This window comes from Barbus barbus (assembly GCF_936440315.1).
Source record: "Barbus barbus genome assembly, chromosome: 43".
Lineage (NCBI taxonomy): Eukaryota > Metazoa > Chordata > Actinopteri > Cypriniformes > Cyprinidae > Barbus > Barbus barbus.
The window spans coordinates 16154565-16175697 of NC_136721.1; the positions used below are offsets into that span (position 1 = coordinate 16154565).

Consider the following 21133-nt stretch of genomic DNA (forward strand, 5'->3'; position numbering starts at 1 on the left):
GGTACAGCGAACCAGTTTTGTCAGGGTCGCGGTTTTCCCGCACAATTGGGCTATTTTGAAAATACAGTCGTGGGAAAAATTACAGAGCCATAGTTTGCATTTTTTTGGGCTACTTTTCTAATGTACCGCGGCCCCTCAAAGTGTACATGTGATCTCAAAAGGAAGTTATTACAAACACTCGATGGTGGTTTAAAGTGAGTTCTGCGTAAAAGTGTATTAATCTCATAAATTGTCTTATGTAGCATGATGCTAATGTTAGCTCTAATGCACCTGCAGAACAGGTCCAATTCTACTTCATAATGCCTTTTGTCATAATACTTCATGGAAGGCCGCAAGAAAATGTTTTGTATTTATTTAGAAATACTTTTGATAATAGTTTGGTAAATGTATACTGGGATTGAAGCGATGTGGCTTGGTAAACGTTTTATTGTCAGTATAAAGGCTGATAATGGCTGAAAAAAAAAAAAAGAATAATAAGGATTATGTCTCATACTTTGCGGAGATGTGAAAGGTTCTGTTTCCTTAAACTAGTTTGTCATGCATTTCTTTATTGGCAGCGGCTATTTGCACTGTGTAAATAGCGATAGATTATATTTACACTGTTAAAATAGCAAGATTTTCTGCTATTTATACTACTTATTGCAAATAGTGGCAATTATCTGCACCTTAGTATTGTAGTACATTATAAAACAGTACGCATTAATAACGTACTGAGTGTAAATTATAATTTTAATTCAAATTTATTAAATGGATGCCACCTTATTGGGACAATGAAGCCCTCCCTACACCTACCCTAACCCTATCCGATACTTTATTTTCAACTTTTTTGATTATTTCCTTAATTTTTATTGAAAATAAATGCCTTTCTGATGCGATATGATATTGCATTTTTTTTATAAATGTAATATATTTATCAATGTAATATACTGTCAGTACTGTCAATATACATATGTAATGTTTTTGAGATATAGGATTTCTTTTTGTCATAATTATTCAACCCCTATTCAACACTGCTAAGTCACTTATTTATGGGATATGCTACAAAATTGAGTTAAAACACAATTAAGCCTTTGGAAACTCTATTACAAAACTGAGAAAATGGATTGGAAAACATTAAAAGTTCCAAGAGATAAAGCTGGCAGCCTTATTTGTAAGTTTAAAATGTGGTGTACCAGAAAACCTGAGGGTGTTGAAGAAAAAGGACAATATTATCAAGAAGAATAAAATGTTTGATCGGAGCAACCAAGAAAACCCCTCAATTTACTGCCAAAGACTTGCAAGATTACCCGATGAAAGGAAGAAAAAAAAAAATCAGCACAGCGTATAAGAACAACACTAGACAAACATGGTTTTCATATTAGGACATCGTGCCGAATGCCACTCTTGACCAAGAAAAACATCAAAGGCAAACTTGTGGAAACCTGTAGAGTTCTGAAAGAATGTTTTATGGAGTGATGTGACCAAACTGGAACTTTCTGATCCATGGATCAGGAGTATGTCTGGTGCTAAACAGGCAAAGCTTATGAGCAGAAGAACACCATCTCCATGGTCAAACATAGCGGTGGACCAGTTTTTTATGGGGCTGTTTTGCTGAAGCAGGAAATTGAAATCTTGACTGTATGAAGGACATCATGGATTCTTTGGAGTAATCAGGCCTTTTGGCAAAGATTAGGATGTCTTCAGTGCAGAGACTGAAGCTTGATGATTATTGGACTTTCCTGCAGGACAGCCATCCCAAAATATACATCCAAATCTACTTTTGTTTGGTCATAGAATGTTCTTGAGTGACATGTTACATCTTCAGATTTAAATCTCATTGAAAATATTTGGTGGAATTTAAAGAAAGCAGTAACAACGTGAAAACCAAAGATTATCAGCGATCTGGAAGCTTTTTCAAGTGAGGGATGGGCCAAGATTGCAGTAGAGCGGTGACAGAAGCTTCCAAGCACTTACAGGCAGTATTTATTGGTTTAAAAAAAGATTTTGCACAAAATTTGACTTTTGGGTGTTGAATAATGTTGTACATGAATGTTCAGAGCCAATTTAAGATGTTCTTGAGAAACAATAAGTCTTGGTGGCTAAGGGGTTGAAAAAATTTGATTGCAACTATATACATGTCTGTATCAGCCAGGTCCTGACAGAAACTGTCACAGCTACTGCAGTTAGTAGTGCAATGAAAAATGCATAAATGTACACATTCAGAATAATAGATATAATAATAATAATAATAATAAACACATGCATACATAATCATTTGTAAAAGAACAAAGAGACAATGGAAGAGGAAGCCCTTGCTTTGGACTTCCTTCTTTATCTCAGTAAATGGGACACACTGTGATTTGATGTTTGCCAGTATCACACTACTATTGGAATGGGTCCAGATCTCTGCTGCCAGTCGGCTGCCTCAGCTATTTCGAAATGCCATGAAGAATATTTCATTGCAGGCAAGCCTACAAAAATAAATATTGCTGACATATCTTGAAACATCAAAACACAGACTGAACTGCATGACTTCTAATCTTTAAACTGGCTTTCTTCCTTCAAGGTCTTAGCGCCAAAGATGTTGTGTTAGATTTGGTGTTACTCCTGCATTTGCAGATGGTATCATTAGTACTGACGTTGTACGTGTCCTCTGTATCACTGCGTCAGCTGCCCAGAATATCATCAGTCTGTTAAGATAGATTCACACTCGCTGGATAATATGAGCCATGCTGCTTGACAAATATTTACTAATGAGTATCCAAGCCTGTATCCTGTGTCCCCCATCTCCCGTCTCTGTCTTTCATCTGCCTATGCTTATATGTGGGCAGCATGATACATGAATGACAAAGAGGATGATGGGAATTCTAATCACCCATCCCTTACTCACTCTCTCCTCTCTCTGTATCATTTGGATTTCTTTTTACTCCATGTAGCAGAAGATGAGATACGGTTATCCACAGATTGCATCTGTCGCACAGGACTCGGTCATCCACTCGGTCAATCTGTATTTCTGAGAGAGACACCCATACACACATTTCAGACTTTTCACAAACAGCCAATATACTTCATTATGTATTAAAAATATTTATGAAAATATATAAATAAACATTTAAATTATATAAAATTTTACAATTTCTATTTATAATTAAAATGTGACGTTACATATTAATTAATCTATTAAAATAATTATACTACCCCTCTATACATACTGTCACACTAATAATGCAATCCTCTACAGCAGATGGTCTGCATTCTTCCACCTCCACAGTCACACGTATTCTTGTGCTTATACATATGAATATTTTAAAATACAAGCACACAAAAACTCAAATGCATCTTAGGCTTACTGACACTCGGAGCAAAAGCAAAAGAATACATTATGGAGGTGCTAATGTCTGCTTCACACTGAAAACATCAAAACAGAAACTCTTGCAACACAGATTAATGCAAAGACTAAAACTTCTTGCTCCTCCTCCTCCATTTCTCTCTCAGGTCCATGTGTTCGACCTCAACATCAACAAATATGAGGCTTTCTGCCAGCAAAAAGTGGTGTCCAAGAAGACCAAGCTCTTGCACATCGAATTCAACCCTGTCCAACCCATCATCATTGTGGGCGATGACCGCGGCCATGTCACCAGCCTCAAGCTCTCTCCCAACCTCTGCAAAAAACCTAAGGTTGGAGATGCACTCATATTATGTATAGGCCTCCAATGAAACCACATGCTTAATCGATCAATGCTGTTTCAATCACTACTGTGCTACATACTTCAAGTGTTGAACTGCTGTATCTGCATCTTTGTGACGGATTCAGATATGAATTTACAGCATACACCGAACCCACAGCAGTTCAAAGAAAAATAATTTTTTACCAGAGTTATCGAACAAAGTATGCGAAGTATTCATAAAATATAATTGTTCCTATTTGTATAAGGGCTAGCATGTTTAGTCATCAACACAAGACAATTATTACTGTTTTTACTAAAAACTAATTTTATGCAATCTGATGAGGCTTCTTATTAATGAGGCAAAAAATACATTTTCATACTGTGATAACGTCTACGAGTTATGAGTCTGCACCCTCTGGCTTCGAGTGTGAATTACACCATACATTACAGCAATAATCAAATTCAGTTTTAATGATAATTAAAATGTAAAACTAACCGTCGAAATTTCATCGTGAAACCAGTAATGGTTTCATTCCTTATTGTGTTACCGAGAATCATACGATGCTTCCACACAGACTACATTAGAATTTGAAGCACTTTCCACACTATTCCACTATTTTCAGCCAAACAGTTTTAGCACACCGGGTCTATGTGACGTGAGAATCTTACTTTTATTTTCAACAAAATGCTAGTTTTTCTACGTGTCAGTGATGATTCTGAAAGAAAACGTGCTTGGAACCTAATGTTGTTATAGTAACGAACGCAACTTCCACCCGAGAAACCGCACGCTTTTAATTTAGCAAAAAGTTTGCTTTGTAAAGTAGGTTCAACAGCATTAAGTTAAATAGCGCAAATTGTATTATTCAATTGAACTGTGCACATTCGTGTTAGACACTTAATGTACGTTATGCTCTTGCGCCGTCTATGCAATAAATGCGGTGTTTTGTAAAATCAGGTTATGTCAATGACGTGACCCATTTCAGGGGTGCCCAAAATTACAATTTTAAATCAGTCAGCTTATTAAGATACACAGGTTGAATTTCAAATGACTTGACGCTAACGTAAATCACCGATGAGTGACAGGACAGGGGCACTTCAGGGGCCAATCAGATTTCAGCTGGGGCCAGTGTCCCTCTGACCCCACCCCTAGATCCGCCACTGAATCTCCTCATGAATTAAATGTTAAGTGTGTTATTGCTGACAGTCGTCCCTCTTTACAATTTTTAGTTCATCAGGTTGAATCAGAGGTTTTGAATGTACACTTCCAATTGTCTCTGCACATCAATCTGGGATAAGAGAGAATTTCAGCAACCATGTAAATATATACAGTGCCCTCCAAAAGTATTGGAACAGTAAAGACAAAATTTCTCTGTTGGCTGTGGGGTCAAGACATTTACAAATATGATTAAAAGATGAATATGAGACAAAACTACAGACTGTCACGTTTTATTATTGGGTGATTCAACTCATAGATGTTTTACCAGCTAAGAAGTTCAGCACTTTTAGAGTTTCATCCCTCTATCTGATGTGAGCATAAGTATTGGAACAGTTGCCTCACAGTAGAGGTCTTCACGGAGGACCCGAGGACCTGGGAACCGTATGGGTTCAGGTCTATATTTTAAATGGTCAGCTGGGTCAGGTCCCAAATTATTACTTCGTGTCCCGGTGTCCTGACATTTTATCCTACCCATCAGATCCTACCGGGATCAATCACATCAATATTTCGTTCTTTTTCTCACGCTGAACAACAATATTTAATGCATCTGCATTACTGTAAGGGGTAGGTTTAGGGTTGGGGTAGGTGTAGGTGTAGATGTTAATAAAACGCAATCTAATAGGTAGAAACAAATTATTTATTGTTGGTTTTCTGGTAGCTGTATCCCACCGTGAATATAACACAATTACTGTATTTGCATTACTGTAAGGGTAGGTTTAGGGTTGTGGTAGGTGTAGACATTAATAAATCATAATTTAACAGGTAGCATTTTTCATTGTCAAATTGTACTACCTACTGTTTTAATGGGAGGTAGGAAAATCTGACAGGGTAGCACAAATCGACAGAACACCGGGTATGTTTAACACTGTGTAATACCTGAGTTGATCAGAGAATACCGCACCCGCCAGTGATCAGTGTCAATCAAATCAAAATCAAATCAAATCACTTTTATTGTCACATCACCACAGCACGTGTGCCTTCGTGAGTGAAATTCTTGAGAGCGTGCTCCAGACACTGCAGAAACAATTTACATATAGACATTACCATACATACGTACAGACTTATACAGATGACAATGTGTAATATACACATACATATACTCAGTACACACAGTGTACTATTAGACAGACATACAGTTACCGATACACATTATACACAGTATGTAGTACACATTCTACGTTATATACACACAGTAATATGCGAAGATGCAGCAGATTATATATAAACCGGTTGTGCAAATGTCATGGATGTGCATTGGATGGTATCCAGTGCTGGCAAAAAGATTGTTGTATTTGTGCAGTAGTGTACTGGTAGTCCAGTTTGAACTGTATGGAATTAAAGTGCAGTGCGTGGTATATTGTAAAGTGGGAGTGTGCTGTAGGGTGTATTAGTTTTGACTGTTCATTAGCCTGATAGCCTGAGGAAAAAAGCTATCCCTCAGTCGGCTAGTGCGGGATCGGATGCTGCGGAGACGTCTTCCTGAGGGCAGCAGAGAGAGCAGTCTGTGGGACGGGTGGCTGGAGTCATTGATGATCCTCCGGGCTTTCTTTATACACCGCCTGGTGTAGATGTCCTGGAGGGAGGGAAGCTCACCTCCAACAATGTGACGGGCAGTTCGCACGACCCTTTGCAGAGCTTTGCGGTTGCCAGCAGTGCTGTTTCCAAACCAGGCGGTGATGCAGCCTGTCAGGATGCTCTCCACAGTGCAGGTGTAGAATGATCTGAGGATGCTGGGGCTCATTCCAAACTTCTTCAGCCGTCTCAGGAAGAAGAGGCGTTGGTGTGTCTTCTTCAGCACTGCATCTGTGTGAGCGGACCATGTGAGATCCTCAGTGATGTGAACACCGAGGAATTTGAAGCTGTTTACTCGCTCCACAGGTGTCATGTCGATGGTGATGGGTGTGTGTTCTCTGCTCTGTCTCCTGAAATCCACCACCAGCTCCTTGGTCTTGTCGATGTTGAGTGAGAGGTGGTTCTCTTGACACCATTTAGTCAGGGTTCTCACCTCCTCTCTGTAGGCCGTCTCATCGTTGTCAGTGATCAGGCCTATCACCGTTGTGTCGTCAGCAAATTTGACGATGACGTTGGAGCTGTGTGTTGCTGTACAGTCGTGTGTGTACAGGGAGTACAGGAGTGGGCTGAGGACGCAGCCCTGAGGAGCACCAGTGTTGAGGGTCAGCGGGGATGAAGTGTTGTTGCCCATTCTGACCACCTGACATCTGCCTGTCAGGAAGTCCAGGATCCAGCTGCACAGAGATCCGTTTAGTCCCAGAGTCTGGAGCTTCTCAACCAGTGTGGCAGGCACTATGGTATTGAATGCTGAGCTGTAGTCCACAAACAGCATTCTCACATAGGTGTTCTTATTTTCCAGGTGGGAGAGAGCAGTGTGCAGGGTGAAGGCAATAGCATCGTCTGTGGAACGGTTTCTGCGATATGCAAATTGTAGGGGATCCAGTGAGTCAGGCAGCACAGAGCAGATGTAGTCTCTGATGAGTTTCTCAAAGCACTTGCTGAAGATGGGTGTCAGAGCAATGGGCCTCCAGTCATTCAAGCATGTGATTTTATTTTTCTTTGGTATGGGCACAATGGTGGATTTTTTGAAGCATGCGGGAACCACAGACCGAGAGAGGGAAAGGTTAAAAATGTCTGTGAAAACCCCGGCCAGTTGGAATGCGCATGCTCGGATCACACGGCCTGGGATGCCATCGGGACCCACAGCCTTGCGGATGTTCACCCGTCGCCGTCGGAAGGATCGGGTTACATCTGCGACAGAAAAGGAAAGTGCGCTCGCCTCTTCTGCTACAGCCGCGGGAGCGCGCTCTGTGTGGGCGGTATTGTGAGCCTCGAAACGAGCATAAAAGTGATTAAGTTCGTCCGGTACAGAAGCGGCAATGTTCACAGTAGCTGGTTTATTCCCTCTGAAATCTGTGATGTTGTTGATACCCTGCCACATGCTTCTTGCGTTGTTGGTTTTGAATTGTTCTTCAACTTTGTTTTTATATTGTCGTTTGGCAGCTTTGCAATCAGCATGCGTATCTTGCAGTTTGTAAAATTAGGATGAGAAAAGTGTGAGCGGGAAATAAGGTGAAAAGGAAGAAGAAAACAAAAACACGCTTTCCCTCAGCCGCTCAGTCTGCGCGGGTTCGGGTCCCACTTTTAAATAAAATACGGGTCTGGGACGGTTCTGTGCAGCATATTTACGGGTCTCTTCGGGTTCATATAGGAATTTTTGGACCCGTGAAGACCTCTACCTCACAGGTCTTTCTAAGTAATCAGCTGTGTCCTGTTGCATTAATTCTTCAGATATTAAAATCAGGGAATGTGTCGTATCATTATATCCATTACTTCTGCATTCTGAATCTTGCATTCGATGATGACACACGCAAACCAGGATGAATATGAGGGAGCTGACTTTGAGAGAAAAGCAATTTGGATGCTAAAAGAAAAGAGGAAGTCAATTAGAGCTATAGCAAAAACAAAGGGCATGGAGAAATCAAGAGTTTGGAAACCACCAGCGACACCTGCAACCAATAACGACCTGATCGGCTGAGAAAACAACAGTAGTTGTTGACAGACAAATCATAAAAGCTGTGAAAATGAACACTAAAAGACGTATCTGTAAAATCACCAACAACTTCCAGAAAGCTGGGCTGATGCTCTGACAATCTACTGTCCTCAGGAGACTTTGACACAGAACTACAGATGCTACACAGCAAGATGCAAACCTCTGACCAGCACCAAAAATAGAAAGGCAAGATTAGAGTTTGCAAAAAAGCTAATTCATTTCACCAGCTGAAGAGGAGAGTAAAGACAGAAACTCCCCAAAACAAGCAACAATTGGAATTGGCTGCATTAAAGGCTGGGGAAAGTATTTCAAAGGATGAGACCAAGAGTCTGGTGATGTCTATGGGTCACAGACTCACTGATGTGATTGTTTGCAAGGGATCTGCAACTAAATAATAGCTTTTGATCTTTTATATCTGCCTTATGTTCAACTGTCTCAATACTTATGCTCACATCAAGGAGTGAGATGAACTCTAAAAGTGCTGATCTTTTTATTTGGTAAAACATGTATGTGTTGAAACGGCTAATAATAAAACGTGACATTCTGTAGTTTTGTCTCATATTCATCTTTTAATCATATTTGCAAATGTCTTGACTCCACAGCCAACAGAGCAATTTTGTCTTTACTGTTCCAATACTTATGGAGGTATTACTGTATTTCACTTTTAGTGTTTAATGTACACTACTCTTGAAAAGTTTGGGGGCTAACGTGCCATTGTTTCCGTTCTGCATCTAGAGAAACCAACCCACTGACTGATTATGTGTTGAGCCCTTACGGTCAGATACTATATAACAATGGCAGCACATAATTAAAATCTCTCTGCCTTACAGACTAGCTGCTGTCTGTCAAACCTCGACTTGTGAAATGTTTAATTTGTTGTTTGGAGATCTCAGTCAGTGTCAGCGCTCAGTGTTGATGTGTTTTGTTGGTGACAGTCATTATATTTGATTGGCTGAAACGGCTCATTCTAATGACACACAGTGTCACAGGTTGAGATGCTGTGTCCACCTAATGCTTTTGATTAGCAAGAAGCTGTATTATTGCTGCCATGGCTGTACTTACCTTAAACAGACAGAGAGAACTGCTGAGTGCATTGTCTTTTAATATGACTGATGAGAGTCAGCAATGCAACCCATTCACTGTCTCCTTGAGTCATTAATCACCAGCTTTCCACAACCTAATGTCATTATTGCCATTGTCATTATTGATCTTAGATTAATGAATTTAAAATTTCTGTTTTGCCTCAAGAGGCTGATTTGCATCTACATTAGTTTATTTAAAGGTGAAGTGTACATTTCTGCACAAAACGTAACTGCAAAAATAATTTTTTTTTCCCCGCATTGTTTGGGCAAACTAGTAAATTCCCTACCATACTGCAGATGATTTTGCCCCCAAATTTGTGATCAATGTAAGTTTTTTTTTTTTTTTTTTTTTTTTTTTTTTTTTTTAATAACCTACACTATATTGCCAAAAGTATTGGGTCACCCCCCTCTAATGAACATGTTTGACTACTTTAGTAATTTCTATGAGTACAAATCTTAATGTTAAAGCATGTAATGATATTCTAAGGAATTGTGTGCTTCTAATTTTATAGCAACAGTTTGGACAGGACCCTTTTCTCTTCTAACATGACAGTGCCTCTGTGTATAAGGTAAGGCTCAAAAAGACATGATTGATTCAGTCAGTGTGGAAGAACTTGACTGGTCTGCAGAAAGCCAAGTCCTGATCCCAGCTGAACACCTCTGGTGTGACTTTATATGCAGACCTTGAGCCAAAAACTCATCACCAAACACCAATGACTTGTATAGACACTATAAGAACAAAAGTGTTGGGACACCCCTTTCTTTAGAACAGAAAAAGAACAAAACTGTGGCAACAAAGATTAAACAATTCATGTATTTTAAAAGTTGTATTTCCATTTCTGTTGCAACAGTTTTGGACGTGTCTAAAATGACAGTACCCTTATGTACAAGTCACTGGTGTTTGGTGATGAGTTTTTGGCTCAAGGTCTGCATATATTAGAAGGGGGTGACCCAATACTTTTGGCAATATAGCGTATGTACTGATATATAAACATGCATAATAGTCAATATTTATTTAATTGTAATAGTCTATAAATATACAGTGATAAATGAGCAACTAAACAAGACATAAGTGAACCAAATCAGTAACTAACTAGGGAAACAAACAAGAACACACTAGGAACAATTTAAGAACAACTCAGTAAACCGGAACTAAACATAGGAACTATGAACTCAGAAACAATAAAGCCAAATGATCAACAAAATAAGTAAGTCCTAGAACAGACAATACAACATTTTAATGATATATAAAAAAAGTACACAAAATTGATGACTTTTTTTGCACAGTGGAAAAACAAACTGAAGTGGTTATTCAAACACAGATAAGGGCCAATACAGAAATGTTCAGAACTGCCAAATCAACATATATGACATTTCCGATAAATATTGTAAGCCTGAGTAAATTGTAAAGAGATCATTGTGTTACGGGGTGAACAAGACGTGAGACGTGCGGATCCATTTGCAAGCTTTATTCAAAGGCAAGGTCATCAAACAGACGTGGGTCAAACATTGGCACACAGGTATATAAATGGCAAGACAAAGAGTAGTCCTAGGGCAAGCGTGGGTCTTTGATCGGCGAACAATATCCAACAGGGGGAAGGCAAGAGAGATAATCCAGGTACACAGCAATAATCAAACAAAGTCCGAACGGCAAGGCAAAAGGTTAATCCAGGAAACACGGGCAGGTATCAAACACGAGAGAACTAACAAGGCAAAACTATAACAACTGAGAGGGCTCTGTAGAGTAGCTATCGCTAGGATATATGCTTAACAATACTCGGCAGAGAGGAAGAGGAAGTTCATGGTTTATGTAGGGTGTGTGATCAGTGCAATCAGCTGTGTGTGTCGTCAGTGCAATGGATGATGGGAATTGTAGTCTGAGGAGGCGTGCAACAGTTAGTGTAGTGCAAGAGTCCCTGTGGTGAGTGAGTGACCTCTGGTGGTGAGTTAACGGAAGTTCGAAGGCCAGATTCATGACACATTGATTCCAATGGTTTCTTTGAACATCCTGGGATTACAATACTTTTGGGAAACTCCACCTGGACTGATATATTGCTATTTCTGAAGGAAAAACGGAAGCATTTATATTCTTTGGGAAGTCAAGCTTTTAATGGATTATTTATAGTTGTCTCTCGATATTAAAATAAGGAGAAATGGTTTTAAAAATACGTATTTTCATTTTAAATATAAAATGATTTCAATTAACATATATAAAGTTTTTTTCAATTAGCAAAATGGGGGGTATATATATATATATATATATATATATATATATATATATATATATATATATATATATATATATATATATATATATAAATATATATATATATATATATATATATATATATATATATATATATATATATATATATATATATATATATATATATATATATATATATATATGACCTTTTATATAAATCCAATACTTAAAAATAGTATCACAAAATAAAGGAAACAAAAACAACTTTTATAATACAGACCTTTTATGAAGGACTGTGATGACATTGATTATTTGGATAAAGCGCTTGACTTTTGCAGGATTCCAGTTGTGCTAATGTGAGTATAGGTCAATGCTTGCTGAAGCCAGACATGTATACCTGTCTACAAGCTATATGTTAAAGCAATGGCTGTGGGACCCATGGGGTGGCATCTGAGACGGTGACTAAAAACAGCATGTTTCAAACTCAATAGAAAAGGTCAGCTGTTTTCCAGGTTAGGCCACTACACCAACACACACACACGTCTCACCTCCCATGAGCCTTCCACCATGTCTCTCTGTTCCTGTCACAGTATCCATATTAGTCCTGTAGCTAGATCTTTTTTACAGACCGTTTTATATTCACTGCATGAAGAGTTGGGTCAGCGTTCATTCCTGAGCCCTCAGTCCGTCGTCTCGGCTGCTGATTTATTTTCTAATCTACTTCGTTCCACAACATTCTCAACAGTCAGCAACTTCTCCAAAAACTCTGCTGGTTTGAAGTAACAGGGTCACTGAATAAACTTTAGTTGCACAACACTGACTACAATTACAAGAAACATTAGAAGTCGTCTTGGCAAGAGAGCCACTTAAAAGCAATAAAATCTTCCTCTTCACTTACATAAGAACTCTCTGTTGGTTCTCAATCTGCTTCAGATGCCGCAGTCATTAGAAAATGAGACTCTGCATAATAACTTCAGAACTTCTATTGTGTGTTTTATATATTTATATATATACACACACTGTATATACCTACAAGATCAAATGAGAGATAAAAGAAAGAGAGAAAATATTCATATTTGTCCATTATATTTTTAAATGTAAGAATTAGTGTGGCCATATGTTACTAGAATGTGTTTGACTTCCGGTGTCATTCGCTTCCATTCATTTTAGCTGTACAGAAAAAAAAAATCTGTTATGCTGCTTAATAATGCAAACTGGTATTTGTTTTCATATTATTTTAATATATTATTGTATAAACACACTAGTTTGTAGCGCAAATAGTTACATTGTTTACCACACTTTTTTATTCTTATAGTTATTTACCTGTCACGACTAATGAAGCTTAAGTCTTGCACATTCTCAGAAAAATAGCTTAATTCCATGTTACAAAATAAGGTGGATAAGGGTGGACATTTTTCAAGTGAATGAAGTCAATAAAGATGTCTGAAGGTCTTTATTGCTGCAGATATTTTCTTCTGTTGAAGTGACAGAAACTAAGACAAAGACTAGCATGTAGACTCTGGAGCAAAAAAAAAAAAAAAAGGAAGAGAGAGATTTTACAGAGGAAAAACAATGTGCAGTTGATCAGAAATATTTAAGTCTGTTTGATTGACATTTTTCACTCTCCCAAATGTATTTCCCTAACGGCCCTCCTTGGTTAGAATTTGATGGATTCTATGAATAGCTGCAACCTTGAGCTACTTATTGAAGCTCATTGAAGATTCATCGCTCCGCTGCAGCTCTGTGAATATCTGAACATTAGTATTCTGCTGAGCACATTTAGCAGATGTTCTCAGAGTGATTAACAGACTCATAATTGCTTAAAATTTTGCCTAATGATTGACAGGAACCGGAGAGTGTTTAATTAGTGGAAGTGAATATTTCTGCAGAGAAGTTCATCTGGTGTGGTTTAGTTCATTACGACCCTGGCATGGTCAGTTACCATAGCGATCTTTGATTATTCTCCCCCGAGATAGCAATGTGTCACTGTAATCGTATCAGACAAATGTCATGCGAGATTAGAGTGAATCTCTGATGGTTTTGTTCCGCCGCAGCACACAGAGGAAATAACATTGCACTAACACCCCTCTCATTACCTCCGCTGGTCGAGATGGAAACGTTTAAATGGGAGCTTCACACTGAGAAGTGTTTGTGATTGTTAGTGGCACCTCGGGTTCAGTCCTCTCACTACCAGCAGCTGACTCATCTCGTCCTCTTTCTTTTCTCTCTTTGGCTCCACGGGAGAAGAAGGGCCAGGATTTGCCAAAGGGGCCGGAGGTGGAAATGGCAAAGATGGAGCAACTGTTGAGCTCACTGAGATAGCCTGGGAACAATCAGAAGAACTGAGGCACAGTAAGAACAGGACGACTGCAAATTCACTAGAAACCATACAGTGCCTATTAAAAAGTCAGCACACCCCTGTTAAAAATCATTTTCCATCTTTAATGTAATATTGAAACTAACAAAATTCATGTAACGGCAAACAGAAAATTTTAAGGAAAGAATGAAAAATAAGGCTTGAAATACTGTCTCCTGGATGCACAAGTATTCACACCCCTCAGCTAATATTTGGCTGAAACACCTTTTTCCTGTTAGTACAGCAGTCAGTGTTTTTGAATAAGCGTCTATCATCTAAGTACATCTTGATTTGTCCATTTTTTTTTTTTTTTTTTTTTTTTTTTTTCTTGCAAAAGAGCCCCAGAGTCCCATGTAATTGCACAGTTTTTGTTTTTTTATATTGGATTTAGGTATGGGCTCTGACTGGGCCTTTACAAAACATGGTTCTTCTTCTGAAGTCATATGTTTGTTGACTTTGATTTGTTTTTTGAGATTATTATTTTGATGAAACATGAATTTTTGCTTTATTGTAAAATTTTAGTGGCAGCCAGCAGGTTTTGTGCCAAAATGGTCTTTAAATTTTAATTAATTTGAATGAATTATTTAAAAAAAAATGTTTGAATGAATGATTCAATGACAAACTCATTCACTCTGCTTGTTTCATTACTGAATGATCAGCGGTTTTGAATGAATGATTCAATGACCATTTTTAGCAGCACGTTGTAATCAACAAACGTTAGTTGAATCTAAAATTACTTTCAAAAGATGATTTGCTCCATTTTGATCGCTATCATAGACATCAGTGTTAATATCCTAACTATAAACTTTTATATCAGTACTTCTGTGATATGAATGATTGTAAGACAGAAATAATGCTGTGTGATTGAAAAGAGAGAGAGAGTTTGAATCGAGATTGCGATCTTTTAACGATTAATCGTGCAGCTCTATTGTGAGTATGGTGTTGTTTGGATGAGTAGTCTTGTTTTGTGCCAAACGTACTTTGTAAAATCATGGCCAAAAAGTTCAATTTGGTTTTGTTGGACCATTAAACATTTTGCCTCATGGTTGGCTCAGATGCTTGACATATGAAGAATACAGAATACTGTTGTCACATGCAACAAGTGAGCAGTACTTGCCAGATATTCTTGCAGCTCCTTTGCTACTTTAGGTCTCTTCGCTGTATTCCAGGGCACATGTAATTCTTGGAATTACCTTTGTACCCCTCTTCACAAAGAGATCCTCCACATTCTTTGTAAACAGGCTGTGATTTTGGTAATAAGATGCAACCAAGAGAATGCAAAGAACATCCTACAGAAACGGCTGTTTTTTTTATTCAGGGTTAATTGGCATCACTTGTATAATAATCACTGGAAGATTATAATATTTTTTCAGTAAAAGTTTGAATGTGATTGGTTAATTTCAAACACAAGTACATGCACTATTAGAAAAGGTTGTGTACATTTATACAACCAGGTATTTTTAGGTTTTTCTTTTTTCTTTCAAAGGTTTTATTTGTTTTTTGTGACATGCATTTTGTTCAATATTACAATAAAGGTGGGAAAAGATTTACCATTATTTTACTTGGATAATATATTTTTTTACACCTTTAAAAGCTGCACTTCTGGTCCAGTATTTAAACCGTTGTCTTGAAATGTGAGAACAGTCAAAAATAGTCTTACAGCATGCCTAACAAGGTAGCTCATAACTTTACAAGTTGTTAAAAAAAGACCACGATTACTATGGATATTTCAGCGTATTTATTAAACGTTCATAATCTTTATCTACCATTTAATTTTCTCTGATATTCTCAAGAAAAGATGCTAGCATGTTATTATTAGTGTACCGGTCCCTCTGTCCCACTGCGCACAAGCAAACAACCACAATAAAACATGCATTTCTTATTTAAATTTCTCTTTCAGACACAAAGCAGCACAATTCAGCTCTTATTAAAATTTAATTCTGGCACTTGAGCTTTTATTTGTTTGTGTGCTAATTAGCATAACACTGATTGCTAGCTGGTTAGCTGCAGGTGTGGGGTTTCACTGACATTGTCAGGCACTACTGAATGACTCTAAAGAGGCGACTGAGAGTCTCTTTACCTTTACATAAAACACTCAGGCAGAGTGGTACATTATAAGAGAGCTCAGGTACAGTCCCAGAAGCCCACGCTCAGCCAACTCACTCCTCGTCCTCGTTTGTTTTTACATGACACCTCACTTACGCAGGCCTCTATGAATAGCATAAAACATCTATGAAATCATGTTTTAATTCATGACAAACCATGTCATCCAATCCGCAATCGATCGCTGCAGGCAGTACAAAATATGAACCGCATTCCCTCACGCCATCAGCAAGTACCTCTGCTTGTTCCTTTGATGCATGTTCTCTAGAGGGACGCTCTCCTGGCTGGAAGGAACCTTGCATGCTTTGCAGAGGATCAATATCAGAACCAGTATGAGCAGAGCTACCAGGATGTTACATGTTATGGCCACCACTGCGGCGGTGGACAGTCCCGTAGTGGAGATGGCGTCTTCACGGTCACATAGCTGCATCGCTGACAGAGACAGCCTCCCTCCCTCAGACCAGCTGTCAGTCCCAGAAGACACTGCTCTGATCTGTGACCTGTGAAGCTCAGTGCTTCAAAGCCCTGCTTGTTGACGTCACCATCACTCTGCTGTCATTATTTGTCACCCAGGGGTTTCTCCTGATCATCTAATCTGGTGTGAACAAGTGTGTCCTACTTTTCACATCTCTTATGTTCACAGATCAAGAGCACATTGTGTTCTGGTGTTGGAGGAAGACTTTGAAACTGGTCTGATGATGGATCAAGAACAAAGCCTGAGGATTTTTAAGAGCTCTTTAAACGACTGCACAACATTGCTGTCGTTCACTGGTGGATTTATTCTTCTTTCGCTGGCTCAACGTCGTTCTCAGAGGTAGATGGAAATGGGCAGCAGGGTGGCTTTCTTTTGGATGAGGTCTTGAACGCCGCCGTTGCCACCATTCATCTTAGGTTTTCTTTCCTATGTGAAAGAGAACGAGGATATTTAAACTGGTATCACAATACTGTATTTCATAAAATCTGCAGGATGAAATTGCATTGTGTGCCACACAATTATGTCGTCAGCTTTTTGATTTTGTTCCAGTTTTCTATTATAGGTGCAAGAAGTTCATTGGCATTATTCACAGAGGAGTCAGTGGTGTGAGAAAGGAACTGCCTTAAAATCTCATTCTTTTCCTGGTGTGCTCAATGAAGCCTTCACAAGCCTCTGCCTGGTTACTGTCTGTCTCTGAAACTCCCGTCTGAATGCACAATGGATCTGGCATCGCTTTTAGAGACGCACACATACATACATTAAGAAGACCAAATGCTTATGATCCAGCTGAAAAAAAAAAACATTCTCAAGTCAATCCTGGTGAAATTACAAGATAAGAGAGGATGTGTTGAGCCAGTAAATGATTTCTCTTCTGTGTAGCTCATAGATTGTAGTGGGAAGTCCTAGCTGGCCCACTCCTCCACAGTTCAGCCGTGTAGAGAGGGGCACAGAACTGTGCACTGTGCAGTGAGTGTCTCTGAAGAGGGGCTCCTCCTCCACAAGCATGCTTACACATACAGTTACATGAATAATTCACTCCCTTCACTTTAAACTAAGCATTATATCAGAATAATATGATGGGCATGACAATTCTGTCATCGTTTACTCAGCCTAATGTCATTTTTAATGCTTATTATTTTAATAAAATGGAGGAGCAGATGTTTTGCTAGGGGCCCAAGTCTAATTTATTGCATGGGGCCCCCCCCTCTGTGAAGTCTTGGCCCTTCAGCAACAAATGACTTGTGTCAGACTTCAGAAAGTTTGACACTGATGCAGAATGTTATAGATGTACAAATGAAACTTGCAAAAATTAAGCTACAGCAGAGAGGAAATATTTAGAATAATATTAATTTCTCATATGACTTGTTGCAGTATGGTCCAAATGTGGTGTGGTCGACTTTTTTGGAAGGATACATATTAAAATTCTGGCCAATACCGAAAGATAAGGTGATGATTTGTCATGTTATGTAGGCTATATAATAACTGATAAATGGTCCAATTTTAAAATGACTATTAATTAAATTATTACATTTCTGTTATTTCGTAATGTGCTGAATAGATTAAAATCAGCACATTATGAAAAACAGTAACAACAGGGCTTGGTTGACAGCATCGAAGTCTCAATTTTAATTGTTTCTCATAATTAAACATTATTGTGCCTCCCATATAAGAAGTAGCAATAAACTTTGTGCTCTGTTATTTTTATGGACGAAGATTAGGGCCAAGCAATAATAATAATTGAAAAAAAAATCTCGAGATGATTTAAATGGTTAAATTTAGTGAAAAAGGTAGAAATAAAATTGAGAATAAACTCGTTAAATTACGAGAATAAATTGGTTAAATTACGAGAAAGTCTTTCTCGATATAGTAGTTTATTCTCAACATTTTACTTCATCTTTTTTCTTGAAATGTAATGACTCGAGTTGGTTTTATTTTTTTATTATTATTTAAATAAATAAAAATGATTCAAAATAATAAATGCCGTTTTAGCGCTCTTAAATGTGGCGTGATCGATCGCTGTAGCCACCTCAGTACGAGGCAGCATGGAGCGCACAAACTGATCATCATCTTTCTCTTTGCTTGTTACAGCATGAAATAAACATGAATGAACATTAGAAGGTGTGTTGAAAAATACATTGCATAACTTCCCGAAGTGTATCATGTCTCATGTTATACAGTCATGGCCAAAAATATCGGCACCCTTGGTAAATATGATCAAATGGATAATAAGAATTTTAAATCATTATAATACCATTATGTAATAAATATTTTTCTCTAATACACATTGGCCACAATTAATGGCACCTTTTATTCAATACTTTTTGAAACCTCCATTTGCCAGTTTAACAGCTCTAAATTTTCTCCTATAATGCCTGATGAGGTTAGAGAACACCTGACAAGAGATCAGAGACCATACCTTCATCCAGAATTACTCCGGACCCTTTAGATTCACAGCTCCATGACGGTGCTTCTTCTCTTCAGTTCACCCCACTCATTTTCTTTAGGGTTCAGGTCAGAGGACTGGAATGGCCATAGCAGAAGCTAGGTTTTGTGCTCAATGACCCATTTTTGTGTTGTTTTTGAGGTTTGTGTTTGGATTATTGTACGGTTGGAAGATCCAAACATGGCCCATTATAAGATTTCTAACAGAGTCAGTCACTATTGATTTTTATCTGCTGGTATTTGATAGAATCCATGATGCCACGAGTCTAAACAAGATGTCCAGGACCTCCAGCAGAAATATAGGCCCACAACATCAAAAATAGAGCAGTATATTTCATTGTACACATGGGGTACTTTTTATCCCTGTGTTCACCAAACCCATCTTGAGTGTTTGCTGCTAAAAAGCTCATTTTTTAGTTTCATCTGACCATAGAAGCCAGTCCCATTTGAAGTTCCAGTCGTGTCTGACAACTGAATATGCTGGAGTTTGTTTTTGGATGAGCTAGGATAATTTTTCTTGAAACATGTGGTGATGTAGGGGCTGTTTGACAATTATATAAAAAAAAAAAAAAAAAAAAAAGGTTTTCTGACCCTGAGACTCAACTATTTTGTGCAATTCTCCAGTTGTGGTCCTTGAAGAGTCTTTAGCCACTCAAATTTGTGACGCTCAATTATCTTTTTCTGCACATCAGAAATATATTCTTTGGTTTTTCTCATTGTGATTGATGATTAAGGGAATTTGGGCTTTGTTTTCCCTCCTATTTATATTTCTGTGAACCAGGAAGGGTGCCGATATTTTTGGCCGTGACTGTAGCTCAATCATGGTTTCAACGGCTGAACGTTAGTAAAACAGCGACAATATCTCACAAAACATTTAAGGTAGAGTAGGGTATAATAATTGGGGTTATATTTTCAGAATGACTTTTTTTTTTTTTTTTTTTTTTTTTCAAATCTAGTCTGTGGGGTAAAAACACCCCTCAGGGGGCAATGCTTCATTACTGTAGTTAGTCTGTTCTGAACCTAAACTATATTCTAACTAGGTGGTTGAATATAAATATTTGGACTTTGTTTTAAAAAATGACCAAGTTAGCATTAGGTAGCTAGTTAGCTTTCCAGTTAGCATCAGCTAGCAATATTTTTCAAATAGGCTTATAATTTTGTAATTCATAATTACTGATTATATTCTTTTTCATTTTAAGATAAAACTGCCTGTACTCTGATTTTGCTGTAAATGTATAGAGCAAATTTCCGATTTCAGGTTTTTTCAGACCGGGGGCATTTTACCCCACTCGTGGGGCAAATCGCCCCCTACTAATTTAATTTTTGTAAAAAACTAATAACATAAATGGACATTTTTCATACTTGGTTTATAATTTGTCATCCGATATACATCTAAATTCATTTATTTTAAAATTGAATTTAAAATAAAGGTTGTGTCAATAATTTAAGTGTTAATAAATTATTGATGATTATAAATGTAAACTAAATGTAAAAAATTGGGGAAGTAAGAATTCATGCACAAATATCCAGTATTGATCAATATTATTATTTTATGCTTTCATTGAATTGGGAAAAAGCTCAGTGAGCATTCTTTACTATATCTCCTTGTTTGACAGAAGTCAGATTTGGAATGACACAAGGAAGAGTAAATGATGAGAGAATCTGTATTTATTTTTTATTTATTTATTTATTTATTTTATTTTTGGGGGGGGGGGGGGGTGAACTATTCCTTTAAATACACAAAATCAAACATATGTTAAGACTCACAAAGCTCACGCTTCCCTTTTTTGAATATCTCAAATGAAAGTGTGTCTAAAACGTGACACTGAGAAGATCAGAGCACTCTTCTACAAGGCCCATTTCCAACTAAACCGAGTCAACCTTCCATCCAGTCACACGATGGAGAATAACAGCGAGGTGCTGACAGCAGGGGTGAAGACTCACCAATATCTGCTGTTTCTGACAACAAAATCTCAGAAGCTTCCAACAACATGTGTAGCTCTTATTTACCCCCATCCACAACAACAGAGCTTTACCTTTT

General features: G+C 38.0%; 1 protein-coding gene across 1 annotated transcript in view; it reads left to right on the forward strand.

The window, feature by feature from the left end:
- Window positions 1-14038, forward strand: part of LOC306862302 (dynein axonemal intermediate chain 1-like) — a gene marked incomplete at both ends in the record, with an annotated part of 37582 nt that extends 23544 nt beyond the window's left edge. The window contains 3 exons of the mRNA XM_079405042.1: window positions 3475-3657; window positions 13630-13649; window positions 13879-14038. Of these exons, the coding sequence (XP_079261168.1) occupies window positions 3475-3657; window positions 13630-13649; window positions 13879-14038 (363 nt within the window). The remainder of the gene's footprint in view (window positions 1-3474; window positions 3658-13629; window positions 13650-13878) is intronic.
- Window positions 14039-21133: the final 7095 nt, after the last annotated feature.